Source organism: Haliotis rubra, unplaced genomic scaffold, assembly GCF_003918875.1.
Source record: "Haliotis rubra isolate DU_JTF1 unplaced genomic scaffold, ASM391887v1 Scf47, whole genome shotgun sequence".
Lineage (NCBI taxonomy): Eukaryota > Metazoa > Mollusca > Gastropoda > Lepetellida > Haliotidae > Haliotis > Haliotis rubra.
In genome coordinates this window covers 1483059-1502328 of record NW_025767157.1, presented here as the reverse complement: position 1 = coordinate 1502328, position 19270 = coordinate 1483059, and the positions used below count along the sequence as shown (strand labels likewise).

Below are 19270 nucleotides of genomic sequence, written 5' to 3'. Positions count from 1 at the left end.
ATTTGGACTCTCTTTCTGTTCTCGAAGTTGACAGTCAAACACTATTTGAAGCTCTTGATAAATTGTTTGTATCAAACAATATCCCGTGGACAAATTTGATGTCTATATTGATGGACTCTTGTGCTGTTATGAGAGGTTCAAAGAAGGGATTAGAAAAGATGATCAGGACGAAAAGAGCTCCACATCTTTTGGACATAGATGGCGATACCTGTCACCATGCCCACAATGCAGCAAAACGTTTCTGCCAGCCTTTCGAATATCACGTTGAAGGACTGATGTGTGACCTCCATTCTGACTTTAAGTGGTCTGTTGACCACAGGGAAGCTTTACAGATGATATGTGCCATTCTTGGCAATGTTAAATACACAGTGCCCGAGAGATATATCGCTCACAGGTGGTTATCTGTATATAATGTTTGTGTAGACACACTTCGATTATTTGATGCCTACACTCTCTTCTTCTTCCCTTTCCTGTTCAAAACTGAGACCTGCAACTACAGGGATATTGTCAATTATATCTATGCAAAGTACAATGTGAGCCATGAAAATGATCAAAATGCAGTTGAAAAACTGCTCCAGCCTATCCTCAAAAAGAACATGACCACTGAAGGAAAAGAGAGGAAACAGAGAATCCTGGAAAATCTATTCCATCTGAGCACCAAGACATTTTTGATCATGCAGGTATGATTGATAATTTGTGTATAGTTGTGCTGCCTAGTAAACACATTATATACATGTAATATCACTTTGTATTTACCAGTTTGCATCTTAATATTTCCGGCAGTAATGAGTCATTTATGTTTTAAACTTTTAGATTATATTTAAGTTTTCTTTATTTGCTTTTCAGTTCTACACAGCAGTGCTGGGACAACTGAAGAAGTATGTTGTCATGTTCCGGTCAAAGGACACCACAGTAGACAAGCTGCATGACGAGCAGAAACAGTTGGTAACAAGGTTCCTCTCAAATTTCATCAAATCAGAGGTTCTGAAGGGAATCACACCAAAGAAGCTGGTCAACTTTGCAGTGTCAGACCCTGCCAAACCACTTGCCACGGAAAGATATTTTTGTTGGATGGAAAACAAGAGGAGTTTTGTCAAAGTATGGCAGTGACAAGACTGTTTCACAGTTCCTGGAAAAAGCCAAAGAAGCATTCATCAGCTGCAGCATTGCCATCCTGTCCAAGTAGCCCATCAACAACCCTGTGCTGAAGGCAATGTCAGCACTGGATCCTGTAGTGAGGCAACATTGCACGACACAACATTATCGGAATCAACTGCCATCCTTAGCCACAAACATCACCACTGAAGAAACCAGGGATGAACTTGACATGGAAGTGAGAGGGTATACTGTTGATGAGAACTTGCCTGGACCACTGGCTTGTGATGAGGAGAAGCTTGACTTGTGGTGGGCCAGGGTTCATAAAACTGGTCGGTACCCACTTCTGACATCTGTGGTGAAGGGTGTCATATCCTGTTTTCATGGCCCTATGGTTGAAAGTAGTTTCAACATCATGGGTGATATCCTTGATGATTCGTCAGCCAACATGAAGATTAAAACTTACAGTGCCATTCAGACTGTGAAGTATGAACTGATGGCTAGAGGCCAAACATCTGTGGACAAGGACCCCAAATTTTCTAAAGTGAACCCACTCTTATGTAAGAATCTGCAGACAGCATATAGGCGGAACCAAGAGTCTAAAGAAACAAGACAGAGAGAGGTCAGAGAAAACCAGAAGACTTTTGGAATTGTTGCACCTCCAGCCAATCCTGTATCTAAAAGAAAATACAAGGAGACAGTTTCACAAGAAGTGGAAGCATCATGGAAGAAACAGTTTAGTGAAAAAAGAAAGAAATTGGATTAGTCTATTCTGATGATTTGCCGAAGTGGAAAAATCTTAATCTCTGAACTGTGAACATAGAGACACAGAAGGCTGATTAGTTTAGTGACACTTTCAGGACAATGTACAGGATGTTGTGAATTGATTACATTATTAAATTGATAATGCTTTTAAATGATAATGCAAGGAAATGATCTGCACTACTTTTGTCTCATTAAATTTCTTTAAGATTGCAAATGCTTGGATTGATGTTTGTTGACAGTTATTATCAAATTTGTTATCAACCAAAGAAAGACATCCAAAAGAGGTAGATATTTTGAGGGTAAAGATAAGGTAAAATAAGGTAAAATATAATGAGGAAATGCACCAAATTGCAGGAAATGTAGTTTTGATTTTAACATTTTCTGGGGGCTTACCACCCTAGCAAATGCAAACCCTAAGGGGTTGGCATGGCCACACTTTCTGCTGCAGATTATTTTCCTCTCTTTTTTTTAATCAGTGCTCACATCCCCGATTAAGCCCTGGGGAGGCTCAGCTTCCTCTGTTGCAGCCCGTCTGCCAAGCAAGGCGTTTGTACCACCGTTTGGCCTTGTGAAGCCCCTGCAGCAGGCTTACCTGACTTATGAGGAAGTCTATCGGAATGCCATGAGGCCTACCTTTCCTCTATCCAAAGGTCAGCTCTGGAGGCTGAAGGGAACACTGGGGACGTGTCCCTGTATGTTGTTCTGCTTCGACTGTGGTCCGAAGTGCAGGCCACACCGAAGGACTCGCTGCCTTGCGGGTCAGCGTCTGACGGTGATGCGGCTATTATAGGGATGTGCAAGCTGTGGCTGTCGACTGGATTGCTCAGCAGCAACACAGCAGACCTTGCTAGCCCTTCCGTTCCGTCTGGGAGCGACGTTGTTTCCTGGGGCTCAGCAGGTCATTTGGGAGGCTGCTGCTGCAGCTATCTCCTTCAAGGACTCTAAGGCCTTGTTGGAGCATCCGCAGGCTTCTAGCCCCCGCGTTCCCGTCACGGTTTCCTCCAAAGGTAAGGGTAAGGAGCAGTCCTCTTCGTCTGGCTCCCAGCCTTTTTGCGGGCTCGGGTGGTCTGCCCCGACCTGGGGTTGTTTATTTTCGCACTGTGTGCCAACTTGCTATGCTTAACCTACGAGGTCGGTTCTAAGTACTTATCCTCCCTGTCGGTTACCCTCCCATAATGCCTCTCGCGGAAGCTCCGGGACACGTGACAGGTGAGTGTTGTGGCCTCTGTTACATTATTCCTAACGATCGCTATTCATGTGTACTTTAACAGAATTCCCTCCTTCCTGGCCTCCGGTCTTTGGGAGTCTGAGTTTATGCATATATGTACCCCAAGGACGATCTCTCTGATAAAGAATTAACTAAACCAATTCTTTGAAGAGAGTCCTCTTTGGAGGTCGCGCCCACCTCCCCGCAATTCTGTTCACTGATTTATTCAGCAGAAGGAATGATGATATGGGCCTAGGTGCTTACCTGGTTGGCTGCGCATGCGTAGCAGGGAGGTAACTCCATGTGGTGGGGGCCGTATAATAGATAAAAAAGATTTTATTTATTGCACAATATTGTTATTAAAACATTGATACAACTGTTACAGGCCATTTTCAGCCGCAGAAAATGCATATATGTACCCCAAGGACGACTCTCTTCAAAAGAATTGGAAACCTCTGCAGGTTTAGTTAAGTTTTTGAGTTATGCTCTGGAAACAAAATGATTACGGACGGACGGACAGACGGACGAGGCGTTGACTATATCCCCTGCATTACAGTCCGGGGAGATAAAAATCATGTTCACCACACTACAAAGCAGCAATAAATCAGTTAGATGATGCATATCACACTTCTGTAGCCAATTTTCCCTGGGTCACACAAGAAAACAAGGCAATGTAAGTAATCCAGCCAAGATGTCCAAATCTGCCAGTCCTTGTCATCTAAGTTCAAAGAGGAAAACTGAACAAACCAACAAAAGAAAAGAAGCCATTCGGCAGCAGATTCAGGAGGGTGGTTATATAAATCTTGCTCTCCTGGTAAATGACCCCCACCAAGACAACAATGACTTTCACACAGTATCAGATGTGGATGGAAACAAAATATGTATCAAAGGCCCACACTCAGCCAAGTTACTGAGATCACTGACAGTAAACAAATTCCATGTGGCATTTGGAAGATACATGTCGGCCCTTTGTGAGACAGACCCTGACAGATGGGCAGAGTTACCGACTTATCAAGCCAGCAATGTGAACATGGCGTACACCTATGGTGACAGTGTTCTATGACTACCACCAGGCTACCCTGTGGCGGGTGTATCGCACCAAAGTGGACTGGTCCCTCATTGATATACCCCTGTACGTTTCCATCACTGCGGACAGGCGAATGTCGGTATGTACCATTTGTTCCAGTGACTGACTGACTGAGTTTGGTTTAAGCTGCTTTTAGCAATATTCCAGCAACATCACGGCGGGGGACACCAGAAATGGGCTTCACACATTGTGCCCATGTGGGGATTCGAACCCGGGTCTTCGGCGTGACGAGCCAACGCTTTAACCATTAGGCTACCCCACCGCCCCTTTGTACATAATCAGAAACATGATACTCAGAAACATGAACTCGTCCCATAGTTTAAATAGAAGCACTTGTATAGTTGATATCAAGCTCAAATGATAGATGAGCAGTACATGTAATGCAAGAATATACTTTATATTCAATTAGCATCACTAAGCCTTATGTGTGATTTGTTTCAACTTCAGTTATAACTCATGTCTGACAGAGGTTTTCTTCAACGTATATAATGGTTTCATACACTTAAATTATATTTTGTTTTCTATTCAGAATGGAAAACTATCAGAAGTCTCACCAGTGTGACATATGTTGCACATTGTTTACACAGTCCAGCAGCCTCTATCGTGACAAGAGAACTGTACATGGCGTGCAAAAATATAATTGCGTTCAGTGAGGTCATTCTTTCTCTAGACTGGATTTTTTAATGCCCACAATTGCCAGTCCAGACTGAAACGGACGGCTAGTTCCAGTGAGAATACAGATCAGCCTATGAGTAAGCAACCTTGTCGACGACCAGGGAACCCCCAACACCAACACCAACACCCAACTGAACCGTTATCCAATGCCCGTTTTGATACCTGCAAGTGGTGCGGTCACTTTAAACAGAGACCATATAATATTATATGGTCTCTGCTTTAAAGGTTTACTGCCAGGTAAATAACAAAATATGTATGAGTGAACACTTTCGTGTATCTATGTACACATTTTGTTAATATTTTTTATTACATTTTAGAAATATCTGGACCTCGGAGTCAAAGCCACAGGCATGGCAGAGACAGTAGCAAAAGCTGCGAGCCATGCCATCATGTCGTTTAAGATATGCTGTTTGTGCTAAAGAAGGGCATCCACTGACAAGGTGTTGGACAGTCTCTGTAAATTCATTGCAAAGTCAACATTTCATATTGATATTTTCTTTTAAAATCACATTTGGGCAATTGCGAGTGGGAAGTGACTAGTCCTGAGCAGCAAAAAGGAAGCCCTCAGTTTCAATTTATATTATTATTATTATTGCCATAAGTGTTTATTACCAGGTAAACAGTTCTGCGAGCAATGCTCAACTAAAGGGAGAGAATGTCGACAATGCCATCGCCCTCTCCCCGAGAGATTCTACAGTCAGGGTGTCGAGGTGTACAAGCTGTGTGAGACGAAGACAGAGGTGGCAACAGAGGAGAGAACAGTATGGAGGAGGTCAAACGAGGACAGATTTGGAGGGTTCAGCCTCTACGACAACTCTTATTGTCCCTCTCCATGTCAGTTCTTCTGAATCTCTGAATACAATTGACCTCTTGTTGATCAGTAAAGGAGAAAAGTGACACTTCTGTCTGATCAGAAATTTTTTCAGACTTATGGGAGATAGAACCAATTATCATGGAAAATATTTGTACTGTAGGAGATGTCTCCATGGGTTTGTGAGACAAGATCTGTTGGATGGTCACCCTCCCTATTGTCGCCAGTATGACCTTCAAAAACCAAAAATTACCACAGACTGATCAGGAAAGATGGGTCAGATTTAAATCCATTCAAAAACAGCTAAGGGTTCCATTTGTCATCTATGCTGATTTTGAATGTTTGACCAATAAAGTGAGTGGTTGCACTCCAAACCCAGCGTCCTCTTACACTGATGTGTATCAAGAACATGAACCGTCTGGTTTTTGTTATAAAGTGGTATCAGTCAATCATGATTATACCGAACCTGCTGTTGTTAATAGAGGACCCAATGTTACACATTTTATTGTGCGTCTTCTCAAGGAAGAAAAGGACATTTTACAGGTTCTAGATTATGTCATGCCTATGTCCCTCACTGACATGACGAGCAGGAACATGATTTCCAAAGAGCCACTCAATGTCACATTTGCTCTCAGCAGTTTACTTCCACATGCATCAAAGTCTGAGAGCACTGCCACGTCTAAGGGGCTTACCATGGAGAGCACTGCCACGTCTAAGGGGCTTACCATGGAGAGCACTGCCACGTCTAAGGGGCTTACCATGGAGAGCCTTCCACACTGTATCAAAGTCCGAGAGCACTGCCATGTCTAAGGCGATTACCATGGAGAGCACTGCTGCTCATCAAGGCTGTAATCTCAATTATAAGTTTAGAAAAGCTCTAAAACAGATGAGAAAAAAGCAGGAACGAATATTTTCTTCCAATCATTTTCCATGGACTTCGCAATTATGACTCGCATATACTTATAGCAGAGTTAAATAAAATATTCAGAGTCAAACACTCCTGTCTAGCTAACAATTTGGAGAAATACATTTCATTCAGTCTGGGTAATTTGAAATTTATTGATTCGTTTCAATTTTTAAACGATTCCTTGGAGAAACTAACTCATAATTTGAAGAAGGCTGATTCAACCAAATACAAATGTTTATCACATGAGTTTTCAAGCGAGGATCAGCTGAATCTCTTGCTTAGAAAGGGAGTGTATCCCTATGATTTCATGGATGATGAAAGCAAGTTTCATCTGACCAAGCTTCCAATTTCATCTGAATTTTATAATATTCTGACAGATAGCCCTGTTTCGGATGAAGATTATGAATATGCACACCTGGTGTGGTCTACTTTTGGATTGAAAACAAGCATTGTCACTAAGGTGACACAATCCCCCGCTGCAAATTATCAAATCAAACTTAAAAAGTAATGAAAGTTTAAGATGAAGTTAAATGTCAACAAAAACATGACCATGAAATATATAACCATTACATACATCTATTGTTTGTCATTATTTTCTTTCTAATATTGAAAAAAAATATCTATTAAAACAGGACTAGTATGCATAAAATATACATTGTATAGATGTATAACCTTTTACTATAATAATTTTGAAAAAGATGTTATTATTATTATTTTATTTATATAGGGCCCTTTTGACTAGGGGTCTGAGGCCCTTTTGACTTTTTTATGCGGCCCTTTTGACTAGGGTGTTTTTGACCCTTTTGACTTTAGTGCCCCTTTGACTTTTCGCCCTTTTGACTAGAACCTGGACAGAGAATGTCATGAATGTTATGCAAAATAATTCTCTTATTTTGAGCTTGTCCACGGTTTTAATCAGACAGCCATTACAGAAGTAAACATTGACAAAATCAGAGCAGGTTGCTTGTACCATTGTATTTCCATGACAAAGGGTTTAACTTGAGCCCCATGAGACTTCTGGAAAGAATTCTGGCAAAGACAATTTCCAAGTTGTATAAGACAATATTCCCATTTTAGCCAAAGACTGAAGAAACTATAGAATGGCTCAGCATAGTAAAGAACAGCTCCAAGTAAAATCAGAAAGTAAAACCTGAAAAAGGCCAACTCTTCAAAGAGAAACCATGTTATCTTGGACATACTGTGTCCGAGGATGGGTGGCTCCAGATCCAACTAGATCACTGATGTCAGTGGTTGGGCAGTTCCAAAAACAGAAACACAGCCTTCTTTGGTTGGCTGGTTGCTATTAAAAGTTTGCACGAGACTTCACCAGCGTTGTAGCTACTCTTCCCACTTTTTTGCCAGGCAAAAGGCTGGATTAGAAAGAAGAAGGAAAGTCCAAGCAGGGATTGGCATGAAGTCATGATACAACTCTTGGGACAAGGCTTTTATAGAGCTGAAGCTGCATCTTGCCATGGTGACAGTCCTGGAACATCCTGTTCTTTTTCAGAAGAAGTCTTCTTTGGGGTACATATGTGCATTGTCTGCTGCTGAAAATGTTGAGGAATGCTTGCCAACAGATCAGGGTGTTGGTCCATGGTGCGTACTTCTCCTCACTTCAGAGGTAGACCTGGAGTCAAGAAGGGGCCCTGGTGATGTTTCATCAAGTATGATCCTCCTCCATGAGTTGACCGAGGTGCAGGCCCATCTGATGTGGGATTTTGAAGTTTCATCATACCATGGTGCTAGTCCTGGAACACCCTGATGTTAGCAGACCCCATATCCTGGACATTGTGCAGTAAAGGGAAATAATGGCACAGGAAGAAGAATCCAGCAAAGTTGTGCTGAGCTTTGCTAGCAGATCCTAATGACCATCCATTCATGCATTCAAACTGTAAAAACGTGTCAGCTTTGCCTTTTAATTGCTCATAGCAAAATTCAGTGCTAAGGAAAAAGCAAAATGGTTCAGAACTGGAGTTGGACAATAAGAAAGATAAGTATATGAAACAAATTAGCATTATGGAAATACTGACAGGGCCTCATCGTAATGGTAATTTGGGTGCATATCTAAAGTACAGGTTTCATATATCTGAGATTTGTGGGTTTTTTCATATCCTTGAGTGAAGTGCATTTTCCCCAGTATGTTTGTTGCATTATGGGGCCTATACCACACACTATGGTCGAATGGTTCACAATGTCAGTGAAGAAAGGCTGCATCCATACACAGTTACTGTGTTTGTAAGAATAGGTTTTGAGGAGAGAAGAAAGAACTCATAATTTCTTTGTATGATTATGTCAACAACTTACAACTTCCAATGTCTGGAGTAATAGAGACTTAATTATTCATAATCTGATACAGGTATTCATTCATATTAAGTTGTTGTCATGTCAACCATCGATTGTCTATTCACCTGTGTTGGGATAACTCTTTACCAAATACCCCTCTGGATACAGAAGCATTCATAAATTTAACTGTGAACAAACAAAATCTGCAGGAGTATCAAACACAACATGACAGTTACTACAGTAATAACAGCACAGGGGCTTGTAAAGCAAGCTATATACTGTCACTGACGGGGTCTTAACACAGTACAAAAGTCCTTATATCTAGTGTTAAGACTCCATCAGTGACAATATATACCTTGACGCCAGTTTTTTTCGTTACAAGCCCCTGTGAATAACAGCATTTAGACCATGAATCACATGTCATGTTTAACCTGAGTTTCTATATTTGAATAAAAAGGAATACTAAAAACGTCTTTCTATAGTAAAAGACTGCAATAAGGTACCTGTATCTGCTTCAAACACATGACAAAAGACATCTTAAACATATTTTGGATCTCTTCTGGAAAGAAATATCTAAGGCAACATTGAGGGAGAATCCAAACCACAAGAACGTCATGTAGGGTGCACATTTTTCTTGCCCTAGTGTTTTTGAAGCTGCAACTGTCACTGTTACACCCATAGGTTTCTGGAATTGCACATCAATGGGGAGGTAACTCATTGCTCACAAAGGCACCCCAACAACATTCCCTGAGTGTTGATATCAAGTTGAGTATTTTGAGCAGATTTCCTGTGTATGAAGGTAGAGTGCCCCTCTTACTGTTTTTACTCAGTCAGTCAAACCAGGAAGATTTTCACATATCATCTCACAAAAGACGTTTCTTTTTTGCATATGCATCGAAATCCTCCTTATTGAGTTTATACCCCCAGTGCTGTAGAGTCTGTCGGACTACCGGGGAGATGCTGTGGTTGTCATAGCCACACCCACTCTTCACACACTTGGAGATGAGATTGTTCCGCCATCGTCCCGTTGTGCCTGCACACCTCAACCACCTCCCAATCTGACGCTTGTCATCTTCTGTCCGGCCTCCTTGATAAAACCTGAAACATAACGGATCCCTATATTCATAAAGAACCTCCCTTAAATGACATTTGACATCAAATATATCAACTCAAGTCATAACTTTAGTAAATATGTTGTGTTTCTTCACTCACCTAAAGTACCATTGACACACATCAGGTTTGATCCCACAGTATCATTTACACAAGGTTTGATCATACAATACCATCTACACAAGGCAGGTTTCATCATACAGTACTACTAACACAAGACAGGTTTGATAATACAATACCATCTACACAAGGCAGGTTTGATCATACAGTACTACTAACACAAGTCAGGTTTGATAGTACAGTACTACTAACACAAGGCAGGTTTGATCGTACAGTACTACTAACACAAGGCAGGTTTGATCATACAGTACTACTAACACAAGGCAGGTTTGATCATACAGTACTACTAACACAAGACAGGTTTGATCATACAGTACTACTAACACAAGGCAGGTTTGATCATACAGTACTACTAACACAAGTCAGGTTTGATCGTACAGTACTACTAACACAGGGCAGGTTTGATCGCACAGTACTACTAACACAGGGCATGTTTGATCATACAGTACTACTAACACAAGGCAAGGTTCATCATACAGTACCCACAGTACTAACACAAGACAGGTTTGATCATACAATACCTACAGTACAACTACACAAGGCAGGTTTGATCATACAGTACTACTAACACAAGTCAGGTTTGATCCTACAGTACTACTAACACAAGGCAGGTTTGATCATACAGTACTACTAACACAAGACAGGTTTGATCATACAGTACTACTAACACAAGGCAGGTTTGATCATACAGTACTACTAACACAAGGCAGGTTTGATCATACAGTACTACTAACACAAGACAGGTTTGATCATACAGTACTACTAACACAAGGCAGGTTTGATCATACAGTACTACTAACACAAGACAGGTTTGATCATACAGTACTACTAACACAAGGCAGGTTTGATCATACAGTACTACTAACACAAGGCAGGTTTGATCATACAGTACCACTAACACAAGGCAGGTTTGATCATACAGTACCACTAACACAAGACAGGTTTGATCATACAGTACCACTAACACAAGACAGGTTTGATCCCATACAGCACTACTAACACAAGACAGGTTTGATCATACAGCACTACTAACACAAGGTTTTGATCATACAGTACTACTAACACAAGACAGGTTTGATCATACAGTACTACTAACACAAGACAGGTTTGATCATACAGTACTACTAACACAAGACAGGTTTGATCATACAGTACTACTAACACAAGACAGGTTTGATCATACAGTACTACTAACACAAGGCAGGTTTGACCAAACACTCACCTACAGTACCACTGGAACCAGCCATAAGGGTCTTGTTTATGAATCCAGCCACTTGACTCCCACATGTCCAGACTGCCACCACACTTTACCTTGTATGTGTTGACTTTCTCATCATATGTTGATGACGACAGCTGTGATGAAGACAAGATGCCTACATTAGAACAGGAGAGTATTACCCTGCTTTTATCAAAGCAACTGGGGACAACAATAACGTACTCCATTTTGTTCCGAAGTGAAGAAGGAAACTTCGAAATTTGTTAAGATGAGTGAACACATTAAGCACAAGGCATCTCCTCTGTCTTGTATTCAGCTTCAAACATCACATACATCAAACAGACAGCTTGGTAAAAAAACATTGACAGCTCTATGACACTTTCATGAGTTCACCACCATAGAGGCGTTATGTTTGTATTCTTGTGATGTGGCGCCCACAACACTGTAATACAAAGTGTACATCTCCTTGTTCAGGCATACTTGACAGTGGTGCTTTCAGCATAGAAACAGCACTTGTATATATAAATCAAAAAGAGTCCTAACACTATTGCAGTGACCAGTATGACTGACTGCCTGAGTTTGGTTTTACGCCGCTTTTAGCAATATTCCAGCAACATCACGCCAGGGGACACCAGAAATGGGCTTCACACATTGTACCCATGTGGGGATTCGAACCCGGGTCTTCGACGTGACGAGCCAACACTTTTAACCACTAGGCTACCCCACGGCCCCGACCAGTATGAAGCAAACTCTTGGGGAAAAGATCTCAAGGACTGTTTCATACTCAGATCAAAAGTCTAATAAGAAACAAACAGGCAGATTTCCCACACCTGTTGTCCTATGTTGAGTCCTTGCAACCAGTCCTTGGGAAGCTCCTTCCACACACCTGAATAGCTCTTTTCTGCAACAAAACAAGAAGTGATGCAAGACCTGACTTGTGCAGGTGGAAGTATACTGGTCAAATAAGTTAGGGATATTGGTATTTTTATGATTGATATTTTATCAGTGTGTCAATGAATAAATAGATTATTATTCATAATTTCAAAATTTACATATATCCCTAACTATTTTTGTCCAGTATTAAAAATCAGTGTAGTAGATTAATGTAAAGTGGGCATGCTGAATGTTATGTGAACACCTGTATAAACACAACATAATATTGAATATTCTTATCAATAGATAATAACTTCTCAGGCTGTTTCTTTAATCATTAACATTAAACAAAGGAATCAAATTTGCAAAAAATATCACTTGCTCAGCAAATCAAATGCCATGGAATCACTTCAAGTATATTTATCTACATATGAAGTGTGTATCTTCAAACAAAGATCTTCATGATTTTTATATGGCACATGGTGACAAAGTATAGCCCAGTGTTCTAAAACAACACAATTTACTATGCAGAGTTGCAGCCTTTTGGTGTGCCGGAAACCTTTGATCATGGACTCACACAAAGATCTGCCCTGACTATGAGTGAGTGAGTGAGTTTGGTTTGACTCAGCTTTTAGCAATATCCCAGCATTATCATGGCAGGAGACACCAGACATGAGCTTCACACATTGTACCCAGGTGGGGAATTGAACCTGGACCTTTAACACTTTAACCACTAGGCCACCCGACCACCCAGTCCTGATAAAGAGTCTACTGCTTGTATTAGATGAGCCTGCGCAGTACAAGCATTTGTGACAAGTAGGCGGGGCAGGGAATCTAGACGAATACACTTGGTTGCTACAGGTAGATTGGCGATTAAGCATGTGCAATACATGCTGACTGTGGTGTGAAGTCAATACCGCAGCTGTTTAACATGTGTCTCGTAGAGCGATTATACATCCGCTTGTAAACATAACAAATGTTCTTTTCTCTAACACGGTGTGGGGTGTTTTGTAAACAAAGTTATATTTGTCTTGGTTCAGTTTCTAAGGATCTTAGCTGTAGACATACCTAGTATGATATAACAATAAAAACATGATTCGCACGAGGAAATTGAACTTTTCAAGTTTTAGACGACAACCCGTTTCCCTCATTTTTGGAATTTTAATGAATGTTCTGGAGGAGCGTCCCATATCTGCAAATTGGGGTCATTTGTCAGGTCGAGGCTCATCTAATAGTAGTACATCAGTACTGTAGGTTTGCCATGCCCCCTTCTCCCACAAGCTCTGATATTCTCGGGACACAGCTTAGAAAACCATAACACTATACTCACTCACTCAACTCATTATCTCAGACAAATAACTTTCCATGTTCAAAACATACTTGTAGCACCAGATTTGATTGGTCGAAAATAGGTTCCTCCAAAACTGCCAGCGTGCATAACTTCTTTAGGAGTCATATTAGGTCGGAACTCTGGAACTCCAGCAAATACCAGCTGCCCTTTGCTGTTACGCGTTGGAAGACTAGCTGTGAACTCAATCTTTTCATCACTCTGTAAAAAAACAATTAACACAAACTATTGCAATATCTCCATAGAATATAGAAATTGTTCAGGATAAGCTGAGGATCGAACCCGCCTGACCTTCTGCTCTCTGGGGGAACACACTAACCACTGCACCAAAGAGGCAAGGGTGGAAATAACTTTAAAATTGCTTGTGTACTCCAGTACAGTGGCACATGTAAAATCACTTGCCCTGATAATTTTTCCACTATACCGTCCGTTTTCTTGTTGATTTTTTATATAAACAACATGATAAACATTGGAAAGTCAACTGGACACCGTACAGTGTGATATACAAATTTGCTTGCCCTCGACAGAAAAAACACTGGACTCGGACGTCACAAGCATGGTCAGCCTTTTGTGGCAGCATGGGTTGCTAAAGACCTATTCTACCCGAATCTTCACGGGCCATATGTATTGTGGTATGCATGGCTGGGTAACTAAACCCCTGCCCTTCCCCTCTGTAGACAAATGCTCTTCCACTACTAGTATGTTGAGGGCAGTTGCTCTAATGTGGTATTTGTATCTTCTAGGTACAGTGCCTCATTTTAATCTAAATCATCTAATGTCCACCAGAGGTATTACAACATATACCTGCATGTCAGTGCCCTTTCACTGTCCAATTCATTTCTCACTACCACACTATAAAGTGTAAGCATGACCACATCATATCTCCTGAAAGTAATTACTGTGTGAAGCCTGTAAGCATGGAAAAATTAAAATGATAAATAAAACTTGCTAGTATCATTTCCTCAAAGTCTGCATATTGTACTTTCAGCCATGTTAAGAAATAAGGACATTAAGGTTGGAACAAAGGTCCCCAGAAACAGAAAACTTTTATATTTGTGTATCAGACACTGCACTATAAAATAAGCACAAAATATATGAATAAATTACATAACAGCACATAATGAAATCACCCGTGAAGATCCAGGTTAGAACTGATCTTCAGTAAGCCATGCTTGTTGTAAGAGGCAACTAACAGGATCGGGTGGTCAGGCACATGGTTGACACATGTCATCGGTTCCCATCTGCGTAGATCGATGCTCATGCTGTTGATCACTGGACTGTCTGGTCCAGACTCGACTATTTACTGACCGCCGCCATACAGCTGGAATATTGCTGAGTGCGGCGTAAAACTAAACTCACTCGCTCACATAATGAAATCTCAAAACCAGTTGAAGATATCTGACACATTAAGTATCAAACACAAAAAAATCTCCTTCAACCACATGTAGGTTTGCACGTTTGACTTGGTCTAAGCTCTATTGTTAACAAAAATGTCACCTTTTCATATGTTAAATAGTGGTGGTCCACTTAATTGAAATAATCGAAGATTGGTCGCAGTGACTAAATGACCAAGCAATCGATCATGTTTTCTCATAATTGAACACAAACAATTTTGGAACACTTGTTTGCATTAACAATGTTTTTCACAAGGTTGGTTTTGTCTGTGTCATTAAATCTGCATTTCATAAGCACTGGAAACTCGTTCAAAGTCATGACTGAACTTATCTTGAAGACTCCAGGAAATTTATGTTCCTGACATACTAGTCCTCCTCTAAAGATGTAGAATTTGCAAATGCTTTTTGTGCACTTTGCCAAAACCCCAAAAGTACTACATGGTTTTTTTTCTATATTTTTGTGTGCATTAACAAAGATAACATGAACATTTGATAAGTGATGCTAACCAATAATTTTCGATGATTGATCGGTTGTAATGGACCAATCATCAGTTATGAGATTTTAACCAATTCCCAACACTAATGTCAAAGACTCTGCAAAGAAAACTGTATGAAGCACTGGTCTATCTGTTCCAGATCTGCTTATTTGTTGGCAACCATTACAAAGGTGAAATATTGCTGAGCAGAACATTAAACAACAAACTATCAGTTAACAATGGACTAGCCAGAGAGAAAATAAACTGATGTAATTTCTTGCAACATACAAGAAGGAAATTTGATTCATACATACACGGAATGTACTGACGAATTACATTCCACACATAACTGATCAAATTTCTTTTCATATGTATTTTCTACTTTGTAGAATATTGAGGAAGGCAGTTACACATAAGTAGTAATATGTCTTCAGGCTATCATTATCTTAGATAAGATGTGTTGTTGATTCACACCTTGCCCCAGGCAACTGCTACTGCCTATTCTTCCCTTTGCCCCTCCCCCCTCTCCAAACATAACTACTTCCCCATCAAATGAAGGTTACACGTGGAGTGAGTACAGCATAAGACAGGATTGACACCATGAAATGTGCACAATCCTTGGGGCACCCATAAACATGAGTAAGGTGTGCCCTTTGTAATTAAAATTGTGACAACTAGGAGGATTTTAGCTTTTGTTGAAACAGAATGTTATTTGCACCAACACTAGATAATAAAATGAAATCAACGGCTATTTGGGCTTTGATCACCTATGGGGTAACTGAGACAGAGGACAAATTGCAAAATTGTACAGTTTGTCCCTGCTGGAACCTATCTTCCCTTTTCTTCCTACATCAATGCAAAGGTTGAGCACTCAAGTCCATGCAGTTTCAGAGGAGACATTGAAAATGCAGTAACACTAGCAAACGAGTGGTATGTTCAAGGTCACAGCTGGATCAAAAATCAAAACATCCCTTAAACGAAACTACATGCTATTCTGAGAACCACAAACTTTTTACATAAAATCTATAATTTGCCTGAATACTTACTACTACCGAGGTTTTCCAAAAGCAAGCCCTCTCGTTTAGAAGCCCATGGGCTACTATTCGGAATTATTTTCCAAATAGTGAGCTTCTATTTAATTCCAAAGTGTGCTAAATGAAAGTAGCCTCCCCTTTCTACAATACAAATACTAGTAGTCCATGTTATTTCTTGCTATATTTGACATGACGAACATATCTGTTTACGCTGTTGAAAGTGTTATTCGTGGTTTTCACGTTTATAGAACATTTTGGACACCTGATGAGGATGAAATTTTGAATACTGAACGTGATGATCTAAATTATGCAGATCGTTATGCTGTAGCCGTAAAACGTGGTCATCTCATAGTTGGACATGTACCTAAAGCACAGAGCCAAGTGTGTAACTACTTTCTAAAGAGAGATGGTGATCTGACTATACAGGTGATAAATAAGGACTTTAAACGTTTGGATTTATCCCAAGGTGGTCTTGAAATACAAGAGTTATACATATTCACTGGCGTTATTAGTGACGTTGAAAAACTTGTCTCGTATTTTGCCCATTGTCTCATCTCTTTAGTGACAAGCATCGGTTTACAATCGTACTTTGTATAACTGCCAGTGGCAATTTTCTCAAATCAATGGTGATTCTGAAAGGACTTAAGAAGTTGCCAAATTGTGATGTACCTTTAAACATTCATCTGACCGTTTCTTTTGGTGGCAGCATGAATGAAGCCCTGATGCTTCAATGGATTGACAAAGTTTTGAGATGTCGTGGATCTTTCATCAGGTTTGAACCATCAGTTCTATTCATCAGAGCCATAGAAGCCATAGTATGCCGAAAGTGAAACACCATCTGAAGCAGTTGAACATACTGACAAAGATCATTCCTCCGAAGATGACACATTTTCTACAACCCCTGGACATGAGTGGTGGAGTAAATGGCATCTTTAAGTCCAAAATGCGTGAACAATGGAACGATTGGTCCGAGAATGGAGAAACAATGTTCACACCTAAGGGATATAGAAGACGGCCATCTTATGGCCATTATAATTGAAATGGTGTCCAAGGCGGTTACCTCATGCGAAAGGTCAACTGTGGCAAGATCATTCCAACTTTCTGGTATTGTTCCGAATGGAGAAAAGGTGGCTATAATGAATCTGAACAGTCGACTGCGAGGGAGCCTCGGATACAATGTAGGTTTGAAGGTAGTGAGGTGAGGTGAAATTGGGTTTAACGTCGTACTTGAGAATATTTCGCTCATATATGACGACGTGCATGCGTGTGTATGTGCGGCTGCTTGTACTAACCCCGATTGAAGCTGGTTTTATATTGCTAGCCCACTGAGATACCATGCCGCAGTGAAGCATGAATACCCCATTCAGACACATTATACTGACTCCGAGCCGACCAGTTCTTGTTGTACCCATTAATGCCGAGCGCCAGGCAGGAACCAACAAGTACCATATTTTTTGGTATGACGCAGTCGGGGAACAAACCTGCCACCTATGTAGGTTTGGAGGAGGGTGACATGGATGTACATGATGATGACGCAAGCGACGTTGATGACGAAGATCCTTTAGGTGAAATTGAGCTGTTTGATTGACTTGTTAGAAACCCCACAGATCATGGCGCAAGCGGTGTTGACTGCGATGATCCTTTGTGCGATGGATTGACTCGTTTGAACCCCCTAGTTCTCATGACTAATTTTTAAACATTTCAAAGTTTTATTGGAGTTTGTATGTGTTCCGTTTCAGTGCATAGTCATTGCAATATTCGTGAAAGTAATAATAAAAAGATTTCCTTCAATTATTGCCTTATGATTATTTATTCTGGATATGATTGTCACTTTAAAAACATTTCCGAATAAAAGCCCATGTTTCCGAATATAAGCCCAGGCTTCTATCTGGTGTCAAAGTTCACTTGTCAAAAACCCTATTTTATGTATAGAAGCCCTGGGCTTGCTTTTGGAAAACCCCAGTATGACGAATTAATTACCTCCACATTTGTGTCCTCATCTATCAGCTTGGGGTATGGAGATGTCTTCCCTCCTTCCTCCATTGTGTCTGCATCTGTCTTAACATTTTTCTTCACCTTTTGTTTCTTTTGTACATTTTTCTTAGAAGACTCTGTTTTAAGGGCAGGTGATTGTTTCTTTTTCTTTGCAGTTTTGGATTCAGCTGTTTCCACTTTCCGTTTCAACATCTGAAAAAATGAATGAATGAGTTTGGTTTTACCCTACATTGAGCATGATTTAACTTATATTACCCCAGTATACATCAGGAAGGTACTTCACTCTTTGTTCTCATGTCTGGAATCAAACCAAGGCCTTTGGCAAGCAAATGCTTTCACAACTGGGCCACCCCAACACACCCTCAAGAAATGGACTTGCCAACTATGATAGACTTGCACTGGCTGTATTGAATACATTAGTTGCAGTCTTTCTGTGAACGATTAGGCCACAATATCGAAATAATCAATGAAATACAGTTCGATTTATTGTGTTATCTATTCCCTCCGATTTTGGCTAGGGTGCATTTCTGTATACATAAACGTTTTGGGGTGCACATCTGATGGGACAGCGACCCATTCAGCTTTTGGTCTGTTTGCTCAATCTTGTATGAAGAATGATTGAACCATTCTAAATGGTGCATAAGGCAATAAATGTTTTACAAACCCTTTTCATTCTAAGCATATATATATGCATATAATATACCTTTACGCTCAATGCTCCACCACCACAAAAGACTTGTTTTTAAAAGACACGCGTTCACAAGCGCCCTCTTTAACCAAGAACCTGAATACATGCAGAAACAGGTGCGCTTTTGATCGTTGATCAAAGGGATGTAACTGCTGTCGTGATTAACAGATGGAGCGGTCCGACTGG

At 40.5% G+C, this 19270-nt stretch overlaps 2 protein-coding genes across 3 annotated transcripts; one reads left to right on the top strand and one right to left on the bottom strand.

The window, feature by feature from the left end:
* The first annotated feature begins 575 nt into the window (after positions 1-575).
* On the top strand, positions 576-1110 carry LOC124290594. Its single transcript, XM_046727353.1, has 2 exons — positions 576-680; positions 847-1110. The coding sequence occupies exons 1-2, from the start codon at positions 597-599 to the stop codon at positions 1108-1110; spliced, it is 348 nt and encodes a 115-aa protein (XP_046583309.1). The 5' UTR covers positions 576-596.
* Positions 1111-8368: 7258 nt separating this feature from the next.
* Positions 8369-19248, bottom strand: LOC124290646. 2 transcript variants are annotated; one of them, XM_046727432.1, is made up of 6 exons: positions 19100-19248; positions 18382-18588; positions 13530-13698; positions 12107-12177; positions 11283-11413; positions 8369-9928 (listed from the first exon to the last, which is right to left on the bottom strand). In XM_046727432.1, the coding sequence occupies exons 2-6, from the start codon at positions 18586-18588 to the stop codon at positions 9694-9696; spliced, it is 813 nt and encodes a 270-aa protein (XP_046583388.1). In that variant the 5' UTR covers positions 19100-19248; the 3' UTR covers positions 8369-9693. The 2 variants fall into 2 exon arrangements, with proteins under 2 accessions (XP_046583388.1, XP_046583389.1); XM_046727433.1 differs by lacking the exon at positions 19100-19248 and adding an exon at positions 18680-18743.
* Between the last annotated feature and the right edge of the window lie 22 nt (positions 19249-19270).

Coding starts and splice junctions, on each gene's coding strand:
- LOC124290646 (XM_046727432.1), bottom strand. CDS start 18,588: ATGTTGAAACGGAAAGTGGAAACAGCTGAATCCAAAACTGCAAAGAAA. Junction 13,699..18,381: donor ATGAGGACACAAATGTGGAG/GTAATTAATTCG, acceptor GTTTTTTTACAG/AGTGATGAAAAGATTGAGTT. Junction 12,178..13,529: donor AATCAAATCTGGTGCTACAA/GTATGTTTTGAA, acceptor GTTTTGTTGCAG/AAAAGAGCTATTCAGGTGTG.
- LOC124290594 (XM_046727353.1), top strand. CDS start 597: ATGACCACTGAAGGAAAAGAGAGGAAACAGAGAATCCTGGAAAATCTA. Junction 681..846: donor AGACATTTTTGATCATGCAG/GTATGATTGATA, acceptor TTTGCTTTTCAG/TTCTACACAGCAGTGCTGGG.